The sequence below is a fragment of the Ovis aries genome, chromosome 2, assembly GCF_016772045.2.
Source record: "Ovis aries strain OAR_USU_Benz2616 breed Rambouillet chromosome 2, ARS-UI_Ramb_v3.0, whole genome shotgun sequence".
Lineage (NCBI taxonomy): Eukaryota > Metazoa > Chordata > Mammalia > Artiodactyla > Bovidae > Ovis > Ovis aries.
This window is the reverse complement of record NC_056055.1, coordinates 157996963-158023689: the sequence shown is the minus strand read 5'-3', so window position 1 is coordinate 158023689 and position 26727 is coordinate 157996963. Positions and strand designations below refer to the sequence as shown.

At 40.9% G+C, this 26727-nt stretch overlaps 1 protein-coding gene across 49 annotated transcripts in view; it reads right to left on the bottom strand.

Moving 5' to 3' along the window:
* The window catches only part of NEB (nebulin), a 202814-nt gene that overhangs the window by 22163 nt on the left and 153924 nt on the right, over positions 1–26727 (bottom strand). For 26 of the 49 annotated variants that reach the window (XM_012137496.4, XM_042243869.1, XM_060409934.1 and 23 more), the window contains exons 123-145: positions 25444–25548; positions 25186–25290; positions 24443–24547; positions 23353–23457; positions 21981–22085; positions 19755–19859; positions 19276–19383; positions 16569–16673; positions 14926–15030; positions 14393–14497; positions 13650–13754; positions 13451–13561; positions 12457–12567; positions 12145–12246; positions 11933–12037; positions 7484–7594; positions 6777–6881; positions 6126–6230; positions 4492–4596; positions 2961–3071; positions 2432–2542; positions 1733–1846; positions 1086–1190 (exon numbers count right to left, since the gene is read on the bottom strand). In XM_012137496.4, coding sequence (XP_011992886.3) covers positions 1086–1190; positions 1733–1846; positions 2432–2542; positions 2961–3071; positions 4492–4596; positions 6126–6230; positions 6777–6881; positions 7484–7594; positions 11933–12037; positions 12145–12246; positions 12457–12567; positions 13451–13561; positions 13650–13754; positions 14393–14497; positions 14926–15030; positions 16569–16673; positions 19276–19383; positions 19755–19859; positions 21981–22085; positions 23353–23457; positions 24443–24547; positions 25186–25290; positions 25444–25548 — 2454 coding nt within the window. Of the gene's footprint in view, positions 1–1085; positions 1191–1732; positions 1847–2431; positions 2543–2960; positions 3072–4491; positions 4597–6125; positions 6231–6776; positions 6882–7483; positions 7595–10574; positions 10680–11932; positions 12038–12144; positions 12247–12456; positions 12568–13450; positions 13562–13649; positions 13755–14392; positions 14498–14925; positions 15031–16568; positions 16674–19275; positions 19384–19754; positions 19860–21250; positions 21356–21980; positions 22086–23352; positions 23458–24442; positions 24548–25185; positions 25291–25443; positions 25549–26727 lie in introns of all 49 variants that reach the window. The other 23 variants (XM_042243868.1, XM_060409929.1, XM_060409930.1 and 20 more) reach the window with 2 other exon arrangements.

Sequence of the window (26727 nt, the reverse complement as noted above, 5' to 3'; positions counted from 1 at the left end):
CATCACAAAGAAAATTTTCTTTTTTTGTTTTCTTTTTTTACTATGTGATGGATGCTAATTAAACTTATTGAGGTAATCACTTCACAATTAATATAAGCCATTATTACACTTAATAGCTCAGTTGGTAAAGAATCTGCTTGCAGTGCAGGAGACCCTGGTTCAGTTCCTGGGTCAGGAAGATTTGCTGGCAAAGGGATAAGCTACCCACTCCAGTATTCTTGAGCTTCCCTGTGGCTCAGCTGGTAAAGACTCTGCCTGCAATGTGGGAGACCTGGGTTCAGTCCCTGGGTTGGGAAGATCCTCTGGAGAAGGGAACAGCCACCCACTCCACTTTTCACTTCCATGTATTGGAGCAGGAAATGGCAACCCACTCCAGTGTTCTTGCCTGGAGAATCCCAGGGACGGGGGAGCCTGGTGGGCTTCCGTCTGTGGGGTTGCAGAGAGTCGGACATGACTGAAGCAACTTAGCAGCAGCAGCAGCCAGTGTTCTGACCTGGAGAATCCCAGGGACTTGATAGTCCACGGGATCGCAAAGAGTCAGACATGACTGAGCGACTTTCACAAGCCATTACACTGTACACCTTAAACTTATACAGTGATACATTCAACTTCATGTCAATAAAACTGGGAAAATAAACTAAAAAAATTATGTGATGTATGTGTGTGTTCAGTCATGTCCAACTCTTTGCGGACCCGTGGACTGTAGTCCGCCAAGCTCCTCTGTCCATGGAATTTTCCAAGCAAGAATACTGGAGTGGGTGGCCAATTCCTATTCCAGGGATAAAACCCATGTCTCTTGTATTTCCTTCATTGGCAGGTGGATTCTTTACCACTGGCACCACCTAGGAAGCCCTTAAAAAATTATGAGTGGAACCATTTAAGAGTTCTTCAGTACCTTAAAATTCTCTCCTTTATTTTAATTCTGATATAGGAATCTCAAGTCTAACTCAAACTTGCATCATAGATGAATCCCTTCTTTTTTACTGGGCAAAATTGTGATTTGAAAGAATCTCCTTCACTATTAATGGAAAGACTTGTTCTTTGTGATTGGGGTCAATGTGTGATATTCTGATAAATGTCCTTACCTGGCTTGAAAGGTTCTTGACTTGCTGGGCATGAATGATCTCTGGAGTGTCAACCACAGAAGTGAAATTGGCTTTTTCCATTTCTGCTGATTGCTTATACTTAATCTACAAGAGGAACATCCAATAGTTGGTAAATGTTTACAGTGCACACAACATTCGTTGGCTCAGTTTGAGTATTAAGTGATTAATACTTCTTTTCTAAAAGGATTCATTATTCAAAATAAAAACAAAAGATAAAAGGATTCATTCATTTGCTACTCAACAGTTGTTTTTTCTCTTGTGTTTATAGCTCTATGCTAAGGAGTGAGATTCGGAAAGACAGGTTGAGTCCTAGACTTTCTATCTAGTTGGTTGGGGAGTGAGTGGGGTGAGAGATGTTGTGCAGGGTTTGGGAAAGGAGAAGGAGAGAGATAATCAAGATAGCAAAGCATTGATTGTTTTCAGAAGAGCTGGGAGAAGGACAGATGAGAGCAGCTCTGGCAAAGGTCCCAGATCCTTTCATCAGAACAGATTCCACCATGCCATTATATGCATCTGACCAACAAGTAAGATAACAGAAGGAAAAAGCTGTGTTCTTACAATCACAGCTACTTTTTTGTGTTTTTGTTTTTTTTTTTTTGAAAGACTGACATGGAACAGTCACTCACCTGGCTGGCAATATCTGTAGCATTCCTGGCTCTCAGGAAGTCGGGAGTTTCATTGGCCATGGCATTCAGACCTCTTCCTTTGACTTCCAGCTCCAGATCTCTCTTATATTCTTTCTATAGCAGCATGAAAAGAAATGTTCGCTAACTGTCACAGCAAAATAACAAATGTGCAGAGTGGGGCTAGGCCAAGATAACAAATGTGCAGAGTGGAGCTAGGCCCGCATAACATGCCACCTGCATTGCGAGTGCCACCTCACCACTCCCTGGGCTGGGACAGTGGGGACAGCAGAAGGCCGCTTCAGAAAACTGCCACGCTCACGCCAGAGCCGCCTCCAGGGCGCTTTCTAGCACTCTCTGCTTAGAACGTTCAAGTACAAAGCATATTGTAAATCTGCTTTGGTGCATAAACAATTACACTTAGGTGCCCACCACTCCAGTGGTGTTTTTACTTAAATAGGCACAACAAATGTATCAAGATTAAATCAAAAGCTGCTAGATAAAGAACACGCATAGCCACTACGGAAACAGTTACAAAACAACTCAGCAGAAATCGAGATATTTTATGTAATGATTAATAATCATGTTCAAAAGAGAACCTGAAATTCAGAAACTCTTTATCACTTTTTAAAAAAATGCAGCTTGGCTAGGAAGGAGAAGATATTCTGTTGATCCTGTGCATGAAGTCAGCTGGGTGCCCACCTCGTTCAGGATCTGGGTGGCATTCTTTGCTCTTAGCATATCCGGTGTGTCTTCCATTTCGCTGAGACCCTTCCCACGGATGCTTTCCTCTAGATCTTTCCTGTACTCTTTCTATAGCACAAAATACAAGCAACAGTGCTCACAAGAAAGCCTGGATTGTTCCTCTTTGCTGAAAAGTCCCTCACCAAAATACAAAACAAAAACCTCCTAATTAAAAAGTTACAGTTTAGTCAATAAAATAAAAAAATCAATAAAGGCAGGGTATAAGCTTCATCAGTTAATATCCAATATCAAATAAGAAACTAGAAATTAATAGAATGCTAAGGTAAGCACATTTTATTAGGTATTCAAGTAAAAAATTAGGAGAATTAACATGGGTAATAGATTAGGTGCTAGTATGGAACACATGGGAACCCAACTGGGAACCCGAAGAGTTAGGTGGTGGTGAAAACCATGGGAATACGTTGATGAGTGTCATTAGTGCAGTTATTTGGATCAGGAGGGAGAGGAAAGACCGAGTGGGCACTACCTCGCTGGCTATTTTGGTTGCATATTTGACATGTAATAGAGCTGGTGTGACCTCCAGGCCAGTCAGGTTTCTGCCTTTAATGGACTCTTCATAATCTCTCCTATATTCTTTCTAATGTAAGTAGGAAGGAAAGACAAGAGAGAATGTGTGTTACAACTTATTTCTCAACCGTAGGAGGAAAACAATTACATCTTCTTTCTGCGTATGGCTTCTTGATCTTAGTTCTGCTGATAATCACACGTTTGAAACATGACTTGATTGTTCTGGAAATACCCTGGGCAGAGCAAATTACCCAAGGGAACTTAGAGGCTGAGAGCCTTTGACGGCCTCTCATTTGCCTGTCTACCGCTCCCATGGGGGCTGGCCCTCTGAAAGGGCAAGGACGGATGTGCCCCCAAGACTCTCAATCCATTGTCCTCTCTCTTGATGACACTTTTCTGAAGGCAACAAAAGATTCTGCTTCTGAATTAGAAGTGACTCAGGGGAAGAAAGTAAAAAACCGCTCAGAGGAAGGGGATCTGAGGGCACCAAATGCAAATTTGCCCTTTCTCATAATCTCAACTATTATTCTAAACCACCGAACAAATAAGGTGGATAATGAAGCCTAGAGAGGTTATCAGGCTCTGTTCACTGTTGGGAGGAAGGGCCACCACCTCCCCCATCTCTCAAATCTCTGGATGAGGCTGAATGACTGCGAGGCTTGGAGTAGACTTTGGGACTTGATTTTCGTCATTTTCAATTCCGACAGAATTTGACATCTACAGAAAAGTTGTAAGAATAGTACAAGGAGCTCCTCCAGATGCTTTCCCCAGGTTTACCAACTGTTTTAAACAATTTAAAATTTTCTGTTATCTGGCATTCTACACACCAGAAAGCTCCCCAAACTACTACTTATATTAAAAGCCATTTATCTTTATGGTTGGAGATATGCCCATGGAGGTGAGGCAGAAGAAATCCAAAATAAGCCTGTTTCCCAATGAAGACAGACATTCTCAGTTTCAAAATAAGATTCATTCTTCTCCACTATTGATTAAAATTTTTTAAAATTTTATTTTAGATGCCTCTGCTTACATTTCTAAAATAGGAAATATGACATACTGACTTTTTTGATATTTTGACAAAAATGCTGATTTTAAAAAAAATCTTCCTTTCTGGGACTGGAGGCTTCCTATTAAGAGAACAATTCAAAGCCAACAGTGGGTCTGCATAGAGGGAACTGATTCAAAGAAAAAATCACGTTACATTCAAAATAATGTTTCAGTATTAGAAACAGTTTGCTATGTCCTAATTCTGTGAAAAGGGTAGTTGAGATAAAACATATATGGTAAATGTTTATTATTCAGAACATTTTTTTATATATATAATGTAACCACAGGATTTGAGATATAGAAAAGATTTTGGTAATTATATGTTGAAGAATCTCATCATCCACACCTTTGGGATAACAACAGGCTCAACACTTTTGCGGGTAGAGGTTGTTTGCGTTAGCTTGTTGGTATATTTGCTGTGTTGGGCTTTGTGCAGGACTTACCCCACTCTGCATCTGCTGAGACTCCTTGGCAGTGATGTACGTTGGTGTTTCAAAATCTAGCATAGGCTTCCCTCGTTCCTTTTCGTACTTTTCTTTGTATTTCACCTAGTGATAAAACCCTTATGAGATATCTCTGGCCCATTCTGAGACAGAGACCAGTTTAACAACAGCGTTTTTAATTGATACATTATGTCCAATTGGGTGGCATCTCATCGCCATGCAAAACAGTTTCCTGTCATGTTTCAGAAAGTAGCTTTTTGTCTCGGCCTGGCAGGATAACACCGTAACTGTCTGCAAGGCATGGTCAGGATTTGTGTTCAATTCAAGGAGACAAAAAGATCACTGCGGAACCATCAGCCAAGACAAGCATTAAGACAAGAAAATTCACGGGAAAACTGCCCACAGGGAAGGTTCACCGAGATTTGATGTGTATAGATGTGAATATTTTAGCCTGAGCATCAGCCAATATTTCTAATAAAAATCTCCAATCTTCCCTTCATAAGAACTTTTATCAGGGACCTGGGGCCTTAATAGATAATGCATACAACTTTATTTACATATCAATTCAACTGAGGTAATAACTGGTCACATATTCAATGCTGCCAATATAGATTGGTATGAAAATGAAAGCCAGTTGACTAGTCATTGACTGCATTTCCAACAAACCTGACATTCTCAAAAAGACCCCAAGGCTATTTTACAAATACAAACTCCTCATCCTCATCACAGGGGCTCAGGAATGGGAGGAGCCTACAGATATTCCTAAGTTACACAGGAGGCGCTGAAAGACAAAAGCCTGGGTCACACAGCATCTTCATAGCAAAGTCCAATCTCCGCTCTCTTGCTTATGACAACACGTTAACACAGAGGTCCAGGAACACGGGCTGCTTTACGGGTGATGGACGGCATTTCCAGCAATTCAGCCTTCTTGTTAATGCCCAGTGGGGACGGAAATAGCTGAATTTGTGAAATAGATCATGTGGCAGCAAATTCCTTCCCCGAGTTCTTTCCTGTGAGAATCTTACTTGTATAAATTTTGCAATTTCTTCCACACCTAGAGACCACTTCAGTGGTGACCTGAGCATATCACTCCTCTGCCCCAAATCCTCCAAAGACTCCCTGTCATTCTTAGTAATATTTTCTTTTCTTTTCTTTTCTTTTTTTTAAATATATTTATTGATTTATCTGGCTATGTCAGGTCTTAGCTGCAGCATGCGGGATCTTTAGTTGCAACATGTGGGACCTAGATCCCCTACCAGGAATCAAACCCAGGCCCCCTGCATTGGAAGCACAGAGTCTTAGCCACTGGACCACCAGGGAAGTCCCACTAATATTTTCTAAGGGGTCTGTCTCCCTAGTGATATAATCTTTATGCTTCCAGTCCCTGTGAGTAACCTGAATGACACATCCTGCATGCCTAGGCACTATTTCTCCAGTGTATGTAGATACTGTTATCATTCATAACATGAACATTTGTTTCAACATGTTGCTAAATTCCAAGCCCATAATATCTTTGGGCATTTTCACAAGCAATTGTTGCTACAAGTGTAACTACTGTCCTCTAGGGGAATCCATGAAAACTCTTGACATTATAGGTGAATGTGCAGGAAAAAAGAGAGTCTTGGTCAACTTACGATACTCTGTAATTCTGTGGCCTCTTTGAGATGAAGCTGCTCCAGATTGTCAGGTATTGTGTGGTAGTGACCTTTACTCTTTTCATAGTTCTTCTTGTACTGGTACTGAGGGGAAGGAGGCAAAAAAAGGCACATTGATGGCAAAGCTGCTCCACATTCCTGTTTTTCTCTTTAGGTTGGATATTTACACAGCAGCAGCATCAAGACCAAATGAAAATTAGCGAACACCACATAGGGGGTGAAAAAAACATTTTAAAGGATGAAGATACATGTTCAATACTGTCAGTTAATAAATACAAGGATGTAAGCACTTAGATTATGTGGCTTATTCAAAGTAGGCTTTTAAGAGTGAAAAGTTAAAAGTGAAAGAAACTATTCCAGGTGTTAGGTCTATGTTTTTAGGAGGAGGAAAGGCAGTGGTTAATTGGGAGAAAAAGAAGTTAAAATATTTCCAAACAGAAGCATTTTTATAATCTGAGAGGTGCTGCAGTCAGTGGCGCGCTGGTAGATTAATATTGTCATTTGGAAGAATGCACTCAGAGGACAGACACGCTTTCAGTAGCGGAGAAGGAGATGCATGTGACCTCAAAGAAGGAATTTAGCTGTACATGGGTGAAGCAAGCTGTTTTTGGAACAAACGATTTCGCTTACAGAACTGGCAAGGTGACTTGTATTCAAGACATGGTTCATTATTAGAGATTCCTTCATGTCAGTCACAGGTTTGTGAAGTTTCTTCAAATCAGCCTTATACTTAACCTGTGCCACAGTAAGGGGAAAAAGGAAATCATATAAATAGGAAATGGAAAATGGTACTAATGAAATCATAATACGATATCTCATCCTGAAACAAATGCTGGAAATGGTGATTAAAAAAAAAAAAAACCATACTCATTTACAATAGCCAAAAACGGGAAATAAGTATCCATTGACAGATGAAGGGACAAACACAGTGTGATAGATACATAAAGTGGCATACTATTTAACCACAGATGGAATGAAGTTCTGACATACGCTACACAGCACGGACGAACCTTGAAAACACTGAGCTAAATGAAATAAGCCAGACCAAAAAAGGACCCATAATACATGATTCTACTTACATGAAATCTCTAATAGGCAAACTTACAGGGGCAGAAAGTAGATTAGAGCTTACCAGGGATTGGTGGGAGAGAGAAATGGAGAGTTATTGCTTAATAGTTATAGAGTTTGTGTTTTGAGGTGATGAAAAAGCTTTGGAATTAATAGTGGTATTTGGACAACATTGTAAATGTAATTAATGCCACTGAATTACATACTTAAAAATACTTAAAATGGCAAATTCACATTATATATTTTACTACAGTTAAACAAGCACATACCTCACTTGCAAGAGTATTAGCATCTTTCATGACTTTGTAGAGCTGGCTGTCTTTTGGATTGTATTTTGGTGTCTTGCCCTTCTCTTTGTTGAAATTTTCTCGGTATTTAACCTAATAGCAAATGCAAAAATCCAAATTATTCCTGAATGTCAGTTTATTTGAAGGCTGAGGAACAGGGGAAATGTAAATGCAAAAGAATATGTTACACATAAAGTGATCATGTAATTTATTATCCAAATTAGGCCACTTTTAAGAGTAAAAGGGAGCATTATTAATAATTATGCAGGGACAACAGGCAATTGAGTATAAGAACAAATGACACAGTATTTGTTTTGCTCATTTTTATATTATTCAGAGGATGAAAGATTCACTTCCTTTTGATGCAGGACAAAAATGCATGGGAAAAGGCTTCTGGCTAAATTCAGAGACATGATCTAATATATTTGATTTGAAGCATTTCAGTCCTCCTAACTAGCAAAACCAAAAGCATTTTAGGTCTATTACCAGGAGTTCAAAGAGGCTTTATAAATGATCAAGATAAGTGAGAAGTAAGGAATCTGTTGACTTTAAGAGAATTTATTATTTTGTACTTTAGCTTTATCATTTTAATTGGCAAAATATTGGCATAACTTTTGAGTAAAAGAACAGAATTTGGAGGTTAATGGCTTTGATATAATTTCAGGTTAGAAGGAGGAAAGAAGTGAGATAAATTTAACATAAAGTGAAAAATAAGATTAAATATATTTTACTTGCAGGATATATAAAAGAATATGCAAAGGATTAAATAACTTCAATTTAAAATATAAGTGCAATGCCTGGCACTAATAGTTGCTTAATAAATGTGATTTGATTGATGAAGGAAAGAGACAGTCATAATGCCTAAGCAAAACAGCTAAAGATGAGATTTACTTACAGGAATATTCGACAGAATAAACTGAAAAAGTGACAGAAACACTTCCTTATTGAAAGATAGACTGATCCCTTTGACACTAGGATTAACACCAGAAATAGAACCCTACTAGTTACTTATTCTGGGCGTCCCTGGTGGCTCAGATGGTAAAGAATCTGCCTGCAATGCGGGAGACCTGGGTTCAGTTCCTGGGTTGGGAACATTCCCTGGAGGAGGAAATGGCAACCCACTCCACTATTCTTGCCTGGAGAATCCCCATGGACAGAGGAGCCTGGCGGGCTACAGGCCATGGGGTTGCAAAGAGTTGGACCCAACAGAGTGACTAAGCACAGCACAGTTACTTATGCTAGGAAGAAAGAAAAATAAGCTCTTTCTAGATGTTAGCCAGCTAACGGGGCAATATTTGATGCTCTGGGACACCTAGAGTTTCTGCTGTTGGTAAAACGAAAGACTTGCTCATTCACAGTTGGCACACCAGGATCTGGTTGCCCAGATATTCCGCACTGTAGACACTTAAAATCAGTCCCCTCATGCTTCGTCACCTTACCTCCCCACAACTTTCCCCATCCAGCAGAACAGGCACAACAGGAGGCCACTCAAGTGCTAAGAACAATGAAGTCTGTCACATTACAGGAAAAGCATTCACAGTGCTAAGACTCATTTATTTTGAATAAATCTCCAGTGAAAACGCACAGACAAAATAAGCATGCAGAGCAGTACAGCAGGATGCAGGCACACTGAGTCAGACACACAATGGAGGAAGCAGAAACAACAGAACAGAAAAACAACATAAAGAAACGCTACGGTGGCCCTTCTCTGAAAGGAAATTCACTCCCCAAATAAAACGAAAAGCCTGCTAAGGAATGTCAGAGGTGGTGAGCTGGTGTCTGGGCCAAGAGAAAACTTCTCCTAAGGATACAGAAACCCTAAGAATAGGGCTGATCCCAAGAGCTGATAAACACAGAAAAGCAAAGTCAGGTAGATGTGCAGAGGCAAGACTGGGGAAGAGAAAATGCAAAGGCCCACCTCTGATGCGAATAAAATCCATTTCTTTAGAAGAATGCTAAAACCCCTCTATCTTTTAGAAAATAACTCACGTCTGAAAAAAGTACTTGAAGAGCAGCTTTCTACTGGCCTTCAGTTCCTTTTTCTTCTGTTAATTTTAAGCAGATTTAAATTTCTAAGTTTTTAATTAAAAAGTTATGCCTCCTCTTTCCACAAGGAGGCCCCACGCAAATGCAGTTGAGCATAACTACTGCCAGGAATATGAGCCACCATGTCCAACCTTCCTTTTTGACGGAATCTTCTTAAGTACTACTCTATTTTGCATGATAAGGACACATATCAGATTCAGGACTTCAAGAATTCTTAGAAAGGTGTGGGATTAGGTGGAAAGTACAATAAAGCCACATTCGTGCGGCACATGGAATAGGAAAGCCTTCTTTCTCTTGTTTACCAGGGAAACCTGAGATGCAGCTGTGCAGCGTCACATTGCAAATGGCACCATCAGTGTCCATAACCCCAGCAGGCTCAGAGAGTGTGGGAAAGACGTTTGCAAGCAATTATTTCAACGTTCAATTGAATACAAAGATCTAACATCCAGTTCTACTTCTTTGCAGAGACTTGAACAGGACAATAATATTGGCGCTTCTAAAGACTGAAGAGCAGGTTCAAGAATTAGAACATTTCTTGCTATTGAGACTATAAGACATAGAGTGAAAGCTACAAATGAAAACATTTTGAGCCGTTTATACTGTTGATTTGGAGTACGTCTGAACTGCAAGACCACAGTAAATAACCAGTCTTAAATGTATTAAATGCTAACGACAGTCATCAGCGGAGACTTTCTTTCTGTGGTTTATCTTCATCTGAGATAAGATGCCCAGTCTATGTTCACTTCATCCTTTGATCAGTGTCAGCAGCCTAGAGAAGTTAGTAGACCATCTCAAAACTACTCTACCTTCCTACTCTGGAGGTATGTTCCAGGGGGAACGTTTCATGCAGGAAAAGATAGGTGTGTGCAAAAGTATATCCCCTGACAAATTCCCACAGCATTCTACACATTCCAACACGAGACCAACAGAAAAAGAGTGCAACTGGGTCAGTCCCCTGACCAAGGCGAAGATGGTAGACAAGAGAAAGAGGAAGACGGAGATACAGGCTTGCTGGTGCTGGTCTTACATCACTGATGAGCACACTAGTTTTCTTAAGCTGCCTCATGATAGGAGTGTCATAAGATGCGGCGCCGTGCCCGTGACCTCTCCTTTGGCCTTTGATGTATTCCACCTAGAGTGCCAGCAAGACAGCAAAGTCAGAACGGGCAGGGACCACACAGATGGGGTCTCCTGGACCAGGGGCCACGCCAGGACGCCGTCAATCCTGAGGAAGCCTTCCCAGGAAGTAATCCCAAGAAGGGAGCTCACAATACCACCTGGTCGGGTGTCATTCTCCACATCACAGGATTCACCTGAGGTTAGAAATACAGGCCTTGCTATTTTCAAAACCAGCAAAGTCTTCAAGATTTCAACTTGTTTTTAACTTGCTAATAATATGAACTTGGTTAAAAAATACATTAAAAGTGTTTTAAATTGAAAAGTTCTTGTTACATTTTACTATTCTTAGAGATTCCACTACTTTTTGTGGGTGATTTCATATCTTTGTCTCAAGTATTTATACCATTCCATTAATTTGTAATAAAAATACTGCATTGGCATTTTAAAAATAAAACCTTAAAAAATCATATTTGCTTATCGTTAGACATCTGAACTTTTTGTCTCTTCATAATTCCCATTTCTTGTCACCTGATGTTACTATTTGTATTTTCCAAAAGATTGGGATTCCATGTTTGGCATTGCTGAAAGGCATATGTACAACCACCAAAGGTATCCTAAACCTATTTCTTCAAACAAATACTTGAGAAAACAGTAAAGAAGAAGATAAATATTTAAGAAAACAAAGAGGAAGGCAGGGTCTCAGAACAGGAGGAGAAATAAGATCCTTGAGCTTGTCTTTCTGGAGTAAAGCTTGCTCTCTGAAAGATCTGGTGTTGGTCATGGAGTCTCTGATCTAATGTCCAAAAACTTGTCATAACTCAGGAGTATTCTACATAATTAGTCTAACAAGGGAAATTAGGTAATGGGACAATCAACTTTGGGCACATTTCTGAGTCCACCTTCTCACTAAGATGGAATCTGCTAGCATCAGGCATTCCCCCTCAGCTCCCTGTGCGTACCTCAATCAGACACAACCCCAAAATGTAACTATTTATCCACAGACATAGAGTCTGAGGACATTTATTCCCCCTCGTTCCTAGCCCAAGCTTTCAATATATCTTTGTTAAATAAAAAAGCTAAAGTGACTGCATCTGATAGAAATTTTCAAAGCCTTTCATGATATAATTTTTAAAGCCCTGAGTGCTATCAGAGACCCCGTATCTCTTTGATCACTAATACTGCACTTTCATTCTGGGAATCACTCCTTCCTGCAGGGTCTCTAAGCATCTCCTCACAGTAGAGTGGCTGCTTGCCCATGTGTGTTACCTGGCTGCTCAGCTTGGCTGCCTTCTTGGCCATTTCAATATCGGGGCGACCAAGCATGCTGAGCCCATGGCTGCCTTCCTTGCGGTGCTTGGCTCTGTACTCCACCTGAAGCAAAGAAAAACAAAACGGACAACATGCTCTAGGTGGCCTGTGCCTTGTACTGCTTGCTCGCGGTGCATGGTGGACTGGCAACGTTTTAACCACCCACTTACCTCGCTGGCCTGTTTGGCAGCCTGCGTGGCCTTCTTGATGTCTGGCCGATCGGCCACTGTGGTGTAATGCAGGTTTTCTTTTGCATCTTTTTTGTAAGCGACCTTCATTTGGAGAAAAAACATTGGCTCATTTGAGAAACAGACTTTCTTTCTGAAAGGAACCTTTCTGATTAAAACCAAATCAATCCCACCACCATATATCTTAAACCACCAGATATAGAAATTAGGGTGACCACTGGGCCCAGCCCAGCGTGCACCAGTGTGGGATCCCCTGGTGGAGGTGGGCCCCAGAGAGTGAGAAGAGGAACTCACGTTACTCTGCTTCTTGGCCACGTCCATGGCGTGTTTCACATCTGGGGGCTCCAGCATGATGGAGTAGTTGGATTTGCCTTTCTCCTTGACAAACTTCTTCTTGTAATTTGTCTGAAAAGAGCCAGAATTACTTAGGTGAGGAGGGGAAGCCGGGAACAGAATTGTTTTACTTGAAGAACTGTGAGAAGATCTCAAGGAAAAATCCATGGTTCCCTGTTTTGGTGTCATTTTGGAACTGGGGTGTCTTGCCCGTATTCTAGTTCTTCTCTGTCATTTTTGTCCTGGAGCCTGACATTGAGCCACATACCAGTCTTTAAAGAATGAATGACAAGCAAAGCAAACTCTTTCATTCATCTTTTTAAAATAAAGGGAACCTTATAAGGCTCATAAATACAAATTATTAAATATATGATTTATTATAAATACATGATACAATAATAAATACATGATTATTAAAGCATTATCCATGAGGATATAGTGGGCAGAGATTAGGGAGATATGAAGATGTGATTTTGATTCTCTAAATTGTTTAGCAGTTTAAGGAGAAGAGAGATGATGAGAAAGACAGATTTTCACTATCAAAGCTTCCTCCCTTTATTACCACTAGGGTAGTGATATCCTCAGTGCCAGACAAGACATCCTATGGTAAAACCCATATCTGCCACAGTTGCCAAAACTGGAAAGTCAATAAACATTGAGTCTTTATTATTACTATTTTTGGTTGCGCCATGTGGTATGCAGGATCTTAGTTCCCCGACCAGGGATCGAACTCTGCATTGGGAACACGGAGTCTTAGCCGCTGGACCACCAGGGAAGTTCCTATTGAATTGTCTTTTAAGCCAGTGTTCAAAGTTCACATATAGGTACTGGCTGTAAAGAGTGAAGTGACGTAAAAGAAAGTGTGTGTGAGGAAAAACATGACTTTGAGTCTTTTGCTGGATGCTAAGATAAAGTGGCACTGCTGTGGCCAAGAGTCCTGGGGCTGGTCACTCACATCACTGACATTCTTGGTCACTTCTTTGACATGAATAGTGTCCCGGGTCTCTGGCAGCGTCGTGTATGAACCCTGCGCCAAGTGCTTCTTCACATACTGCTTGTACTTGTTCTGGGAAAGCATAGAGAGCTTGTTACAGCGCCGGCCTGGGGCATCAGCCCAGGACAGAAGGCGAGCATATGGGCTGCCGGAGGGGTACCTCGGACACCAGGCTGCTGACTGTCTTTGCCAGGAGGATCTGTGGCGTGTCAGGCACGGCATGGCAGCTTCCTCTTTCCTTGACGTGTTTCTCTTTGTATTTCAGCTGCAGGGGTGAGAAAAAGGCATTTCTTCAGCTCCTCTGAGTCCCCTGCATATTTTTTATCAAGCTCCTGAGTTACTAAATAGAGCTGGGAGAGTAGTGTCATTGACATAGTTAGAAACATTAAACTCAGTATAAGATTTGATGTTTAGAAATCTTGGGAAATACCAAAAAAGGATTTTCTTTTATCTCGTGCAAGCTGAGGCTTTAATAACAATCAGAATGAACGTTCTGATGAATCTTCATATATGCAGCTTTAGTTCAGAGCACTTTGAAATGTCATTGGACCCTCCCCCAAGCCCTGGGAGGCATTATTAGTCCTCCTTTCCAGCTGAGGAAACAGGAAGCATAGGAAGAGTGTGACCCCATGAAAATGAATATGTTGTCTTATAGAGTCCAGCCAGGCCCTCAGATCCCCAGTTCTGGCTGGGAGGGCTGGCTCGTGGAGCCTCTGTATCAGGCCCGGCCACCTGACTGTAACAGCTTCCCGCTGCTGCCACCCTGCTCTGCCAAGTCACTGCTGTGGACTGGGGTCAGCAGCCCTCCTCAGTCCACAGGGTGCCCAGGGTGCCCCTGGGGACTGGGCTGCAGAAGACAGCCCTGCGTGAGGCTAGGCCTCTGGGAGGGGACCGCATGCTTACGTCACTTTCGATTATAGAATTCTTCAGGGCCAGCACCATGTCTTTATCATCCGTGACGGAAAGCTTGCAACCCTTGAGGTACTCTCGGTCCAGCTTGTATTCAAACTATAACAGAAGAAAGGCAGAGGAAGCTGGAAAAGGGTGCCAGGCACAGGAGCAAGATGGTATCTGGTTAAATTCCTAGGGAGTCTTCTTGAGAGCACTGTGAGGATTTGCTGCCAGGATCGGGGCAAGGCTTTCCCGGCTGGGTCCACTGCAAGCTGGGCTCCTCCTCGCCAGCCCCCAGGCCAGGACAAAGCTTTCCTGGTCCTCCCGTGCCTCCCTCAAGAGCCATTGGTGTTTGGGCTCAGCCATGTGAGACCAAGCTGTGTGGCCAGGCCTACTTCCTGAGCTTGCCTTTCACACTTCACAACCCTCCTGTCCTTCTTGGATCTCAAATGAGCTAGGGTTAACACAGCGACCGTGGTAACTATGGATAATGAGGGACGTTTCTGCCCTGGGTATGTCATGCAGTTCTATCTCTCTTATCTCACATCGCTCTGCTGCAGGGTCGACTTAGCAGCCTGGATGAAGTCTGGGCGGTCAGGGGTCCATTTCCAGTAGGCTTTGGTGGCTTCATACTGCTTCTTGTAGTCCAACTGTTTTTAAAAGGATAGAAACAGGTCAGTTCATTAAATGGCCTGAATTCACAACCACAAACGCAGCACAGAGGGACTCAGCTTGCATTTTAACATTTAACAAATCATGATTCTTTATGCAAGAAGACAGCCCCAATTAAAATTTCTATACAATTCACGCAACTAGTTTTGTCATCCTATGGGACCTCTTGGCCTCAAAATAGAAGCTAATAATTTTTAAAGGTTCCAGATGAAATGATCTTTCAAACTAACTCTGCCAGGGCAGTTTAATTATTTTAAGTCAAGTACTTTTAACTTCTAACTAAATTTCAGACAACTTTAAAAAAAGTATTAAACACTTTTCATTTTCTGCCAGGTACTTCTCAAAGTGCCTTACAAATATTAACTCATTTAATCTTCATCACAACTTCATGAACTCAGCAGCTGAGGAACTGTCTAGAGGAGCTAAGCAAGCTGCCCAGGTGAGACAGCTAGTGAGCAGTGGAGCTGGGGTTCAAACCCAGGCAGCCTGACTTCAGAGGGCTTGTGTCCTTGCCTGGTTTGCATTTGAGCTGGAGGACTGGCTACCTCAGGCTGAGTCTGAGGAATACAGTGTATGTAATTTCATTTGAGTGTCCTTGCCCTCACTATCAGCCACATTTCTTCACTCTTTTTGTCTCTCCTTTTTCTTGGTCAAGGTATCATTTGTGTACAATAAGATACACATGCTTTCATGTATTAATTTTGATCAAATTTTTTCCATTTCATTGTGAAAATTTCAAGCATATGAAGAGTTGCAAAAAAAAAAAAAAGTTGCATGAATCTTACAGAGAACACCCATATACCCAGCACCTAGATTCTACAATGTACATTTTACTGCATTTGCTTTGTCCCACATCTATGCTGCTACTTTTCTCTCGGTCCATTCTCAGGACACCTGTAAGCTCCCTGTCAGCCCCTAAAGGCATTTCAGTTTGCTTGCCCTAATAAATACAATTCTCTGTGGCACTAGTGGTCACAGCTTGGATTTTATAATCTTTCATTATATAACCACATATATTTTTAAGAAGTCAATACTTATCTAAATGCACAAAAATGTGTCTGTGGTTGAGGCTTTAAGATGCCCCATCACACACAAAGAAGAATCAGCACAGAGAGATGTGAGCAGGAGGAAGGTCTAGGTCAACTCCTGACAGCATCAAGCAGCTCAAGTGTTCTCTTTTTTCAGAAGAAGCAGGCTCCAGAGTTTGAGGCAGGAGAAATACAAAAAGACTGGAGACACTTTTAAAAATGTAACCTTCATTTCAGAATTAAACTCCCATTTCTCAGTCTCCTGACACAGCGGCTGAGTGGGTACAATATCCCTGGGCCATCCTTGCTCTTTTCCCACCTTTCCCTGGTGAGAACCATGGGAGCATTTAGAGGTCAGCGTTATCACGCATGCTCCAGGGCCCAGCCCTTGATCTGGAGTCACTAGAACGCAACCACCTGAAGTGATGCCTAAAGAGGCCATGTGTGCTGCAGAAGCTGATGAACCCCTGTTAGATTTGGGGACTTACATTGGTGTTGACTTTATAGGCATCCTTGGCTGCTTTGATATGAACAGCATCTGGCTCAATGGTACAGTTGGACTTAGTTCTCTGGTAAACTTCTTTGTATTTCAGCTGCAAGAGGAAACACAGGTGAATTTTTTTAAAGCAGCCACAAGTGTCTTAAAAAAAAATTAAAACTGTAACTATAGGACACAATGCTTCTTAAGACTGAATACATCTGTTGTGAAGAAATGATGCACCCATCGCATCTAGCAGACTTTGACTTATCCTGTCTCAGATCCTAGAGTCTGTCCCTCAGGACACACTGCATCTGTTCACTGAGCCACCATAGAATTTATGTCCTCTGAGCTTGTGCTGTAAAGAACAGCTGGAGAGCAGTCTATGTGTTTTCCCTTCCCCAAATCAGAAACTCCAGAGTTTAGAACATCTTAAAAACCACTGATGGAAGACAAGACTTCCCCCAGTGGCTCACCCGAATGGGATCAGGCGTGTCCCCCTTCCACACCCTTGGAGTTGTAGCTGTTATCATGTTATGCTGTAATTATTTATCTGTCTATTCTTTCTACTGAGCTGACTCCTTGGCGGGCAAAGTTGTGCACCATTCATTATTTCATTCCTCGCAGCAGGCACTTAACATACAACGTATGTGCTCAGTCACTCAGTCATGTCTGACTCCTTGCAATCTCGTGGGCTGTAGCCTGCCAGGCTCCTCTGTCTATGGAGTTTGCTAGGCAAAAATACCAGAGTGGGCTGCCATTTCCTCCTCCAAGGATCTTCCTGACCTAGGGCTGGAATCTGCATCTTCTGCGTTGGCAGGCAGATTCTTTACCACTAGTGGCACCTGGGAAACCCCCAGGGAACCAAATGCCTGATGAATCGATGTACTGATGAATGAATGCTGTCATCACTATCGCCATTGCTAGTGCCACCACTAGTGAGTTTCGGTGGGAGGGGGAGAAACAGGGAAGGCTTAGCCTCTGTGAGCCCGACTGGTCATTTTTTCCACCTTGAGCCTGGAATTTCTAGCTTCACCCATTTTTGCTCCTTTTAAATTTCAGGGCCCTGGGGCCTTATCTGGGCCTTCTCACTAATTATTGCAGAAGGATCTTAGGTCTTAACATGGTTAAATCTGAAATAAAACTGTCCAAAGGAAGCCACGGTAGTGCTTACTAAATTTGCCTGATCATGTGAATCACAGTTTTCTGTGCTTTTTCATAAATGTAGCAAATCAGTAGCTTTAGGGCTCAGGCCTGGACACCCATATTTTTCATCAGTTTGGGTTATTGTTATAATCAGAAAGCTTAAGGAAATGGATGCAGAATTGCTTCATTTTTTTTCCCCCAGTGAGAGAGAATGGGCTGCTCCACATAAGGCATCTACCTTATAGATGTTTATGAATACCCAATGTTCATGTTTGAAGTGCCAAAACTTATTTTATATGAAAAATATAATAAATATTTTTCAATGATTTATACATTTCTGCCTTCATAAACAGTGCATGGATATATTTAACATTTTTCTAGGCAACTCAAAGTCAATAGCGTGAACCCATTTGTTTATCTACCAAAGAACGCCTCAGTCAAGGCTTTGGGGTAGGGATTCCACAGTTGCTTTTAGTATTCCTTATGATGCCCATAAAGCCATGGAGTTCTTTAAAATATTAATCTATTTGTTACCCAAAATGCACGGAGATCAAACCAGTCAATCCTAAAGGAAATCAACCCTGAATTTTCACTGGAAGGACTGATGCTAAAGCTGAAGCTCCAATACTATAGCTACCTGATATGAGGAGCTGACTCATTGGAAAAGACCCCGATGCTGGGAGATTGATGGAGGAAAAGTGGGGGACAGAGGATGAGATAGTTGAACGGCATCACCAACTCACTGGACATGAATCTGGGCAAACTCCAGGAGACAGTGAAGGATAGGGAAGCCTGCAGTCCAGCAAAGAGTTGGACACAACTCAGTGACTGAACACCACCAACCAAAATGATGACAGTTTCCCACCATGGAATCTAGCTATGTGTATCAAAGTATATGGATATAATTTCTACTCAACGTATTAGGATTTAATGGCTACCTTGTTCCTCTTAGCCGAGATGAAGCTCATAGAGTATTTATTAATAGAGTTTATGGCCCGCTGCATTTTTCAACTGGTCTCAACAATATCCTCCTACGCTACATGCTTTTCTGCAATGTGACCTTCCCATTTGTTCACCCAGAGGCCTGTGTCTCTTCACCCCTTGAATCTAGGTGCATACTGTGCCCAGCAAAATAATGCAACAGTGGCTGTGTCAGTTCTAGGAGTAGCCCTTAATGGGTCTGGAATCTTCTACCCCAGCCTCTTAGGACACATCCACCATGCTGTGAGACAGCCAAACCACAAAAGCCACGTATAAAGCTTCCTGTCTGTACCTGAGTGCCCTGAGTGCCCAGCCAAGCTGCGATCAGGCGCCAGCGCTGGGAGCAAACAATGCTTGGCTGCTGTGGCTCTCCTGAGCTGCAGCTGTCTGCTAGCACACTTAATAGAGCATCTACTCAGCTATGCCCAGTCAGCTCACAGAATGCTGAGCGGAAAAAGGAGACTGCTGTCTCAAACTGCTACAATTTAGATTGATTGTTACACAGGTATAGATAATTGGTCCTGGATTTGTTAAATCACATTAGAAAGAGGCCAAAGTGAGAGGGGCTGCAAAGCCATCCCAGTACTTACATCACTGACTTCATCTTTGACCTTCCGGACATGTAGCAACATGGGTGTGTCGTGAATTGTGGTGTAGCCTCTGGGTTTCGCTTTGTTGTATTCCAACTTATACAGTATCTGAAAGAGATGTCAAGGCAGAAAGAGCCAAATTTATGCATCTCAATTTATATTGTGATGTATGTAAAAATATAAAGGGAACATTGTTGCTTTTGTCATTGAGTATATACAAAGGATTCCCATAAACTCATCAGGTTTTCATGCTTTCTGCAAACGCTCCCGTGGCTCTACAATGGGGTATCTGCTAATTTGGCTGGGATGACTCTTTACTCTAAAAGAAGAGTCCTGAGCAGAGTAGGACATTCAGTGTCCCTACCTCCCTCCCATTAAATGGCAGTAGAGTCTTCCAAACAGGTAACCATCTAAAATGCCCTTCCACATTTGCAAATACCCCCAAGGTCAAGAAACCACTCAGAGGTCCCTGTACTTACATCACTGATTTGTTTGTTGACTTTTGTAGTACGTAGGTGTTCTGGAGTATCCACAATTGAGGTAAACTTGTCCTTTGTTTTTTCATAATTCTTTCTGTACCTGATCTAAATTGCAGAGGAGAAGAACAAGTTAACTTGAAGTAGGAGAGGGCCTTCAGGGACTCTAGCTTTCCTTTTGAGACAGTCCCATGGAAAACAACAGGATTATTATATAAGCCATAGATATGGGGAATGATGCCATGCTTTCATATTAAATCTTTTCGATAGCAATTGGGTAATAGAGTGAGAAAATTATAAGAAGAAGAAAATAATAGTTTCCAGATTTTTTATCCAAGTGGAAACTGAGCCCCAGAGAGGTTAAGAGTATAAGCTAAGGGCATGTGTAGAGTGAAATCTCAGAGCCAGGCCTAGACCCATGCTCTCTGGAGTCTGACAAGTAATGATTCACTCACAGTAAGCTGTATCAAATATATAATCTCTTAAGCTATATTTTCATATCAAAGATGAAACATGAAAAAAGTGAATACATACAGTTCAAAGCAATTATTTTAAAAGACATTCACTTTTGAAACTTTCAAGTCATGATTTTTTTTTCATGCACATAAGCAATTTCAAGCAGACACAAAGAGCGCAGCAAAATTCCAGGCACAACTATCCACTGATCATATCAAGAGGAAGAGAAAAGTTCAGGCAAATAGTATGTCCATAGGAAGGCATCCTCATTTCATGTGTGGGTCTGATGTCAGACTAAAGTGATAAAATAAGTTCCCAATACAAAAGATTGATTAAAAACTTTTGGCGGGTGGGGAAATGATGGCATTTTATTAACATTGTATCTGGTAGTTAGGCAATGACCACTGTTTTTTTTTCTGCTTCAAATTTACCTTTCAACATATGATGGAAATGTGGTGGAGTGTGCTTCAGATGACCTTGTAGGAAGGCAAGGTGATCAGCAGTATTGTTAACATGTGTTCGTGAGGACAGATGTGCTGAAATAACCTAACGAATACAGCATCAAACACAAGAGGGGCCATGAATATGTCCAATATTTAAAGAGCTGCACCATCATCCTCATCTCTTCAAAATGGTGCAGAGTAGTCATTAGAGAGCAATGTACACATTGGATGAAAATTTTACATACTCAGAGCTTTTAAATACTGTCGGATTTAAGTAAGATCCTTATCTCTAAGAAATCTACTTCTTTGGGGCACACAGTGAGAAGCATAAACTAATGTCGCACCGATTTGGAAACCCTTGGCAGTGTGAAAAAGCCTGTCTTGCTAGGAGTTCCAAAGGTGTCAGAAGACGCAGAGATGCTGGCCGCTGTGGCGCTGCACTCGGCCGCATCCAGAGGTGATCGGCAGGGAGTGAATGTTTATGCAGCTTTGTCATGTGAAACCAGCTTGGGCAGGGGCAGGGGCAGGAAACCAGGGGAAGCTCAGAGATGAATGCCCCAGGGCTTCCCAGTCTCCTCTTCCCATCTCATCAGACATTACCTGGCTCCACATGTATGTGTTGTAGAGGGCAGTCAACATGTCTGGACGCAGGATTTCATTACATCCTTGTTTCAGAAGCATCTTGGCACTAGATTTATATTTTCTCTGTTCATGCAAAGAGCAGTGAAGCACAAAAGAGACTTATGAAGACAGAAAAGAAGACGGCTCTATATCCCGGTCACCTCTGAGTGAAGAGATGTAGGCGTACACACTTTGTGTTCTCATGTGTACGTGTGGGTGAAGACACCAAATGCATTATAATGCCAAACAGGCTGACTGTGAATTTGCCGCTGACCACCATAGCCTTTGTGAATGGGCAACAACGGAGCTAGACCCACCAAAATTGCCTCATAGAAAAGGTGACATCATTGGAGTAGAAAAATACAGTAAGGAGTTCTGTCTTCTTTCCATTAATTTGTTTGTTTCTGCATTTGCACATTAATTTGCACTTTGGACCTGCAGTTGGCACACGGGCCATCCAGAAGGATGAAGGGTGGAAGGACCCAGCTGTGCATCGCCTCTTCACCACAGCACACGTGAGGACACAGAGCAGAGACTGGCACACTCAAAGAGCTCGTGGGCTCTTTGGGTGGCTAGACAGATACTCTGGAACAGAACATCCCAATATCATAGGCAGAACCTATGACATCCTTGCAGCAGACGGGACGACATCTCATGAGAAACTGGAGCGCAGTCCTGCTTGGCCATCCAGGCGGCCCCATCACAGTACCTGACTGATCTGGTCGCCTGCGATCTTAGCCAGCAGATGTCTAGGCTCATCGACTACCAGGTGGTATTTATCTTTCCGCTGCTCATAATCAGCTCTGTATTTTTTCTGCTCAAACATCATATCAAATTATAGCAAGAGTACAATTTCAAGGCTGTATAGAAATGTCCCAAGATAAACACTTCAGAGAGCCAGAAATGTGTCCTTTCTAGAGGTGGGCTCCCAAAGCATCCAGGGTAATGAAAACAGGAAGGCAAAGAGAGTTAAACAAAGGAAGATCACCTGGAGAAGGCTGGGGCTTGGGCTAGACCAATTATGACACCCAAGTGGAAGCACCTTGTGCCTAAAATGTCCCATCTTTATATATGATGTCAATAGCAATGTTGGTTTTATGACATTCTATATTGTATTTATAATAGGGCACTGACAAGCTATAGGCTTACTACTCAATGCTGGTAGAATCAAAAGCATATTCATGGACACATTCTAATGCTAGTTAATTTAATCTTATTATAAAAGAGACCTGGAAATACTTCATGAATTAGAAAAATAGAAACAAAATGTATCAAGACTGTCTTCCTAAGAAGTTACTGACAGTAATTGTTCAGAGTCATCCCACCTTGAAATCTACTGAAAATAAAGCAAATTTATTTATTAATTTTTTAAAGCAAATTTAAAAACAAAAAAAGAAATACATTGAAATAAATATACCATTGGCTATATTTTCATTTTTTAGATTCATTTTACTAATTTTCTAATGTTTTTGAATTTATGTAAATCTGTAGAAAATACAAAGACAGGAAATTAAATGTAAAACCATCCAAACATATGTTAATTCATAGCTTGCTTATTTCATCATTTTAAGCTAAATTTAACTTAAACTATTGCAAAACCAGTTCCACAAAACACTGGGTAGAAGACAGAGGAATATCTTAAGTGCAAATGGACACTTCTCTGCAATGTGTGAGTAACTATGGCAACGTGTTTGAATGTGTGAATCGCAACTACATGATTAGAGCTGCCATTTCAGGGCCCTGGTAAGGGATACTAAATTAACTTTGAACTTCTAGGTCTCCCAACTCTATACAGAATCCTACTGAAGGGAGTTCAGCTGAGAGGCACCCAGAGGGCTGTGCTGGCCCACACCAGTGTCGGCAGAGGCCATGCTGGCTGTGGGCCCTCACTCCGCTCTGCACAGGCCCTTCATTAGTTCTTATTCCTGATTTTGGCAGAGCCCATAAAACAAGGATATCGTAAGTGTCTTCCCAAAGACTCAAAGGCTTTCCTGTCATTTTATGTGTTGAGTTTTAATCAAATGTCACTTATAGACTACTAAGGTAAGTTAATAGGTTTAACTGGATCAGGTCATACGTACCTCATTCATCAGTTGAGTTGCAAACTTGAAATGCCTATTGATTGGACAATCAGCAACATACTTGAAATTTGACTTTGTCCTTTCAAATACCTCTTTATACTTATACTAGAGAAAACAAAAACATGGTTACTTGATAGCAGGTTGTGATTATCTTAAGAGTGAGACATGTGTGATTAATTCATTCATAGAGTTAACAAGTAATTATTGAACATACTCTATCTCCCAAAGCAATGAAGCACATAGCAACCCAATGCCTTGAAAACTAGCCCCCCAAATACATACTTTCATTGAATAGACGTCAAATGGATCTATTCCCATATTGGGTAAAAATTCAAATCAGTTTCTTCTTTGTTTCAATATTTATAGTGATAATTATTTTACTTTGAAGATATTTCCATGTGTACGTGAAGGCAGTTTTTAACTCTTTAATTAGAAGTAGTTTTCCAGGAATTAATCAGATAATTATATTTTAGAGTAAGAATATGCTAGCATCTAGACCACTACCTGTTTTTAAATAGCCCCACGAACTAGACAGTTTTTTTTTAATAATCTTTAGGGACTGTAACAAAGAATACGTGCCAGAATGAACATGGTCCACAAAGTCTAAACTATTTACTATCTGGCACCTTTCAGAGCAATTTGCTGACTTCTATTTTAGAACTCAAAGGAAACTAATCTGACTGCTTTATTTTGTAAGCAGGAAAATGAGGCCATAAAATACAGTTATTTGCTTCAAGTCACATGTTAAGTTTGTGAATTAAAATAATCTCACTTTATATCTGCTGCCATATCAAATCATCCAGAGACATATTACTAGGAAGGAAATTCTGGAAGAGCCATGGGGAGTTGTACTGAGATGGCCTTTTATCAAATTCCAAGGAACGATATAAATAAATGATGACTGTTGTCAGTGAGGTCAGTACTAAAATATTCCTGAGTAGAGCAAGTAACGCAGTATGTTCCTACTTTAGGGTCTAGAAGCAAGGACAGAGATGGAAATATGAGACGCTGTTTCCTCAGTTCTAGTACTCTCTGGGGGCAGTGGAGCACACTGCATGGATGTGGCCATTATCCCTGAGTAGATACATACCTTGCTGTAGAGGGTCTTGTTCTTTTCAGCCAGAGTAAAGTCGGGAGTATCATAGGCATAGCAACCAATGCCTTTAAGCCAGGTCAAATCTGCTTTATATTTCACCTGGGAGAAGAACATCAAAGAGTTTTAAGAACCTACCTCCAAATAGCAGTAGGTTAGGATCAACAAAAGTAGAACAAATAGAAACTCTGACTGTGAGATATATGGAATAATAAAGTACTGAAATAATTATTTAAGAGGTGTTTCCATTAATACTGATTTTTGCCCACTTTATGGTATATTGTACTGCATATGGGAATTCTCATTTTAATACCAATTAAAGCAATTCAAATTTAACAGGCATACTTTCCTAGAGAGTATATCATTAAGCTGGCAGCTGTATTTTCATATAAAGAACTAAAATTTCTTTCTAAATGAGCATTGTTATGTGTCTTAATTGCTTCATGAAGTAGACTCTTCAGTAGATCAAAAATAGGTTATTGTTTAGATGAAGTATATCACTTCCAGACATGTAATATGATGTAACACATTTAAAAGAAAAATTAGGCTGATAAATTTGAATACATTTTTCTGTCTCCCCAAGTTGAGGCTCACTTATTCAGCAATGAGTGTTAGGACTTAAACTTCCATACACAAGAACGAAAAGTTAGTCAAGTTTCAATCAGTTGTTATACAGTGTTTGATTTCGTAAGTCATGCGGGCATATGAATTTATGTGTAAAAACAGATCTCACAACTCACATCACTAACTGCATCAGTGACTGCCCGATGGTGGAAATGCTCAGGGCGATCAGGAATGGACCTCCAGATTCCCAGCTGGCTCATGTAATTCTCCTTGTATTTTATCTGTAAAACCACAAAGACAGTTTTAATGTCTTATCCAAAGTTAATGTAAAAAAAATCTACTTGTTTCCAGAGAGTTTTAGGGAAGGGAGGATACTTGTAAAAATGATGGTGGGTTACTGAGTCCAACACAAGCAGAAATAAGTAGGGACGTACTTTGCTGATGTGGTCTGTGACTGTGCGATGGTAAACGATGTCTAGAGCATCCTTCACAGTGTGGTATCTCCCTTTGGTCTTTTGAAATGTTTCTTTATAGCGTAGCTGGAAAGAGAAAAAGCACATGGATTGTGAAAAATGACTGAATTATATAATGAAGCTCTTTTAACCTTGAATTCTCTTGTCTTATTTCTTATTTTTCTCTTGAATAAATTTGGGAGAGATCAAAAAGTTCTTTCACATCCTGGAAAAGGACTTTAAGAGAAAACTAATGAAACTTGCCATAAAGTATGGAATTTAGTTAAAAAATAATGTATCGATATTGGCTTGTGACATATGTCCCACGGTAATGTAGGCTGTTAACAATAGGGCCCTGGGTGTAGGCTATGTGGGAGCTCTGTACTATACTATCGCTACAGCTTTTCTACAAATCTACAAGTACTTAAAAAGTTTATTTAAATGTAAAATGAGCAAACCAAAAGCTCATTTGGGAGGAGAAGGAAAAAAAAAAAAAGCGTAACTTTGTTGAGCCCAAGACCTACTAATGTACATGGAAAAAGAAGAAAGATTTAGTTTTAACTCCTGGTATTAAAATGTCTTCTCCATGGAGCAATCCTGAAATTTGATTTCATTATAATCTCTATCTTTGTGATGTTTCAAAATATATAGAGTATAGAATATATATAGAAATCCTAGAGTTATGTTGCTGAGTTGTGTGATGGGGTTGTTACCTGTTATCTGAACAGATGCAATGAATTCGCAGTTGGGTTCTGGGACACACAACTGGTAAGGACCAGCCATCTACCCGGGGTTGATTTATTTCATATCTTCATTAACAGAAAATCTCATTACCATTGAAAGACACTCTTGTGGTATGGGAGATGAAAATCTGTCCCTGCTAATTCTAACAAACGTATCATTCACATGACTTAGCAATCAAGAGAGGAACAAATATTTTCCGAATGTCAACTAAGAGACCAGTACTGTTTTTAAAATGTGTACCATTATCCTGAAATTTAGTCTAATTTAATTATCACAATTCTTATCCTCATTCCAAATACAAGAAAAGAGTCTCAGAAAAAAATAGGTAAATTATATAGAGTCGTACAGCAGGCAAATCACAGCATCAGGATTTGAAACTGTGTTTGGCTGGCTCCCAGGGCAGCATTTTATGGATAAGTAACAACTAGTCAGCAAGTATCCCTAGGAAATGCTACCAAAGAATCAGAAGGGTCATATTTTTGCTCAGAAGAGTAACGAGAAAAGCAGTAGGTTTTCAGGATC